The sequence below is a fragment of the Elephantulus edwardii genome, unplaced genomic scaffold (assembly GCF_000299155.1).
Source record: "Elephantulus edwardii isolate Elephantulus edwardi_28Jun2011 unplaced genomic scaffold, EleEdw1.0 scaffold00239, whole genome shotgun sequence".
Lineage (NCBI taxonomy): Eukaryota > Metazoa > Chordata > Mammalia > Macroscelidea > Macroscelididae > Elephantulus > Elephantulus edwardii.
In genome coordinates this window covers 3,772,060-3,775,684 of record NW_006399989.1, presented here as the reverse complement: position 1 = coordinate 3,775,684, position 3,625 = coordinate 3,772,060, and the positions used below count along the sequence as shown (strand labels likewise).

Below are 3,625 nucleotides of genomic sequence, written 5' to 3'. Positions count from 1 at the left end.
TCTATTTTTACAATAATGGTATTATACAGTATTTGTCCTTATGAGACTGCATAAGTTCACTTAGTATAATGCTCTTCTGCCTCTCCCAAGTTACGTAGAATTTTTCTAATCTTTGTTCCTGAGTGTTGCTTAGTATTTCATGTGTGTGAATGTACCACAATTTCTCAATCTATTCAATTGTGATTGAACATTTTGGTTGTTTCCTTGTTCTTATGATGGTGAATAATGCTGCTATGAACATTGGTTTACAAATCACGTCTCACTGATGTCTGAAAAAGTTCTAATATGAGGACTTCTCTGTGTTAACTCTGTTGTTTGTCTCTTATTTCTTCTGATTCTTATGCATGCCATCTTGAAGATGATTCTTTCCTGTAAAGATTTTTAAATTGTTAAAGCTTTAAATTTTCTTTTAAAAATAGTTTACTGGTTTTGGTGAAAGTTTTTTAAGTTTTTGTTTTCATTCAAATGTTTTTACACAAATTGTTCAGTGACAATGGTTACATTCTTCACAATGCATGAACATTTTCAGTATTTCTCTTCTGGTTATTCCATTTACATTAATTGCATTTCCCTGTCCTCTTTTTTAAAAAATATTCCTTTTTGACACTTGTTATTTGCCACCAAGTCAGAATTTACTGATAAGTGACCTTCCAGGGGGTCTTCAGAGGCAGTAAATTACACAGGAGGAGATTGCCCATCATTTTTTCATGGAGAAAACCATGTGGCTCTGTGATTGCAGCACAGCTTACCACACCTAGGCCATCAGAGCTCCTCTTACCATCTCATTTTTGTTTTATGGTAATTGTTGTCTGTTTAGTCTCATATAAATGACTTTTTAAAGGAGCACAGGTTATATTCTTTGTATTTTCTGAAGCAATATGTTACTTAGCGATAATGATGGCCAGGCAGTCCTCCAGTTTCAACTAGCCCAGCATGTCTATTTCTTTGTTTTTTTGTTTTTGTTTGGTTTTTTTTTTTAAAAAAAAAAAAAAGGAATGTAAGATTCTGTTCTACTTTTCTTCTGTTCCATCAGTCTATTGTGACCCTGATCAGAAGAGTTGGTAGTGGTACCAACCAAGTTCTTGTAGTCTCAGAGTAGGTGACACTTTGGTTCATGTAGACTATTTGTCCCACAGGTTAGTTTCCCCTTTGAATAGTTGAAAGTAATTGTTACCCATGGTGGACAATGTTTGGTGGAGCTCCCCAATTAAAACAAGCTTGGAAGCAGGAGTGGCATCCACTTCCAAAATAGCTTGCCTCCAGAAACCCTACAAACCTGGAGAAATGATGAAAGTTATTCAAGTGTTCAGGTCTTTCATTCATAGGGTTACTATGAGTCATCTATGGCGGCACTTAACAACAACAACAACGAGACAGCTCAGTGGGCCTAGTGGACAGAAAATGATGCTACCAAGCCAAAGGTGGGTGATTTTAATATGCGGCCCTCAGGCCTGGTTTTAACTGTTTTTGGTCAAACATTCTTCTAATTGGTATAGCTCTGGTCTTTACGTTTGCTGTACAGAGCTAACTCGTGGTTGCTGTGATGCTGAACACTGTGACACTGATGTCACAATGCACTAATGATGCAATAATGGTTACTCATGGACAGTGTTTGGTGGAGCTCCCCGATTAAAACAAGCTTGAAAGCAGGAGTGGCATTCACTTCCGAAATAGCTTGCCTCTGTAAACCCTATGAACTTGGAGAAATGATGAAAGTTATACAAGTGTTCAGGTCTTTCATTCATAGGGTCGCTATGAGTTTTCTACGACTCGATGACACTAAACAACAACAACAGTTGAAAGTTATTTTAAATAGATTCATTTTAGGTGGGTGGGTTTTATACAAGCGTGATTATCCCTATGTAGTGAGATGTTTATGTACTTACAGGCATTTTGACTCACCTCTTAATTCATTTTTGTACCTACAAGATGGAGGTGATAACAGTAATTAAATCATATGCTCTTTGTTAAGGATTAAATGATGCTTCTGAGTGCCTGGAGCAGCAATAATTAAACCTAGTGTTTCAGTTCTTTTTCTTGTCAGCATCAGGCTCACCGGCAACTACATATCTTGCCTGTGACATTTGAGGGTGGTAAATCAGAGCAAATCTTGCCAGATCCAATGTAAAGGCAGAAGGCTATTGGGAACATTCAGGTCCTTACTAGGGAAATAATCTACCAGCTGCCACTAAGCAGGATACTTTTCTTTCTTGTGAAAGGTTGGGTGGCTTTTTTATGTACAGGTACCTAACATTTGTTTATTCTCCTCTAAATGTGTAAATCATAGTGTCCCTCAGAAGCAAGGTCTCATATACCTTAAGCATGTTGGAAAAGGACATTGTGCTTGGAAAAGTATAGTCAGTAAAAGAGAGACGACTCAACAAGATAAACAGACACAGTGACTGCAACAATGGGATTAAGCACAGCAGAGATTTGTTCTGCTGTACATAGAGTTGTTCTAAATTAGTGGATTTAGCAGCACCTAACAACTACTAGCTCACAGATGCTGAGAGCTGTTTCCCAGAGGTTGGCACCTAAGGAAGGATCCAGGTAGGAGATGTTTAGTGTTTAAATGGCATTTTATCCTCAGATACACTATGCTTTTAATCTTTCCAATACCTATTCTGTGACAGATGCTCCATCTCACTCACTTCTTGGGTTAACCTGCTTGGTGATGGTCATAATGAGATAGGACTACGGGGACAACAAAGACAGCACATTTCCCCTGTCATGTTGGCAACTGTGGGGCAGTTTGTCTATAAAAATATGTAGTTTCTAGTGCAGGTAGGTCAGACAAACTCCTTGAGAGGCCAGCTCCAAGTATAACTGAAGAGATAGTTCAACATCCTGAAAGAATTTGAGGAACTCATTAATGTTTGCACCTCAGTTTTCTCCATCTGAAAATTAAAGATGACAAGTATTTCGTGAAATTTTTGTGAGGATTAGGAATCAGTTCTTGGGGGGGAGGAATCTGAGTATATATACAACTGGCGCTTAGAATTGTATTTTGCACACAAAAGGTGTTTTGAAAGCACTCAGAAAATAACTGGTACTCAATAAGCACTCAGAGTAGCATTCATCATACAGTTGGCATTCAAGCACACAAGCCATAATTAGGTAGAGTTTCTGCTTAGTAATGCATGATAAAAAACCACCACACCACACTGCTTGATGTGTAATCATTTATATACATACAATAGAGGATACAGGATATCAAAAATAAAATACACTGTGTGCACTTATACCCTCATTTCTTAGAACATCCAAAGAAAGATGAAAGAGGGGGAAAAGACAACAATAACATAAACAAAATAGAGAGGGCTGTTGCTCTAAAGGGGAAACACATGTAGGGAACACTGCCTGGGAAACAAGACCTTTCCCTCAGGAAAAGGAATACAGCAGCACATTGACAACAGTAGCCACAACTAAACCGGGAATAACTGGCAGAGTTATTTGATATGGGTAAGAGAATAGGTTCAAAATTGGGAAGGGTGTACACCAGGGATGTGTCCTATCTCCATACCTTTTCAACCTGTATGCAGAGCAGATAATCTGAGAGGCTGGGCTCTATGAGGAGATGTGTGACGTTAGGATTGGTGGAAGATCTATCAACAATCTGCGTTAT

General features: G+C 38.3%; 1 protein-coding gene across 1 annotated transcript in view; it reads right to left on the bottom strand.

Moving 5' to 3' along the window:
- Positions 1 to 322: 322 nt before the first annotated feature.
- The window catches only part of USP11 (ubiquitin specific peptidase 11), a 25,350-nt gene continuing 22,047 nt past the window's right edge, over positions 323 to 3,625 (bottom strand). Inside the window, 2 exon segments of the mRNA XM_006903709.1 lie at positions 323 to 369; positions 1,903 to 1,922. Of these exon segments, the coding sequence (XP_006903771.1) occupies positions 323 to 369; positions 1,903 to 1,922 (67 nt within the window).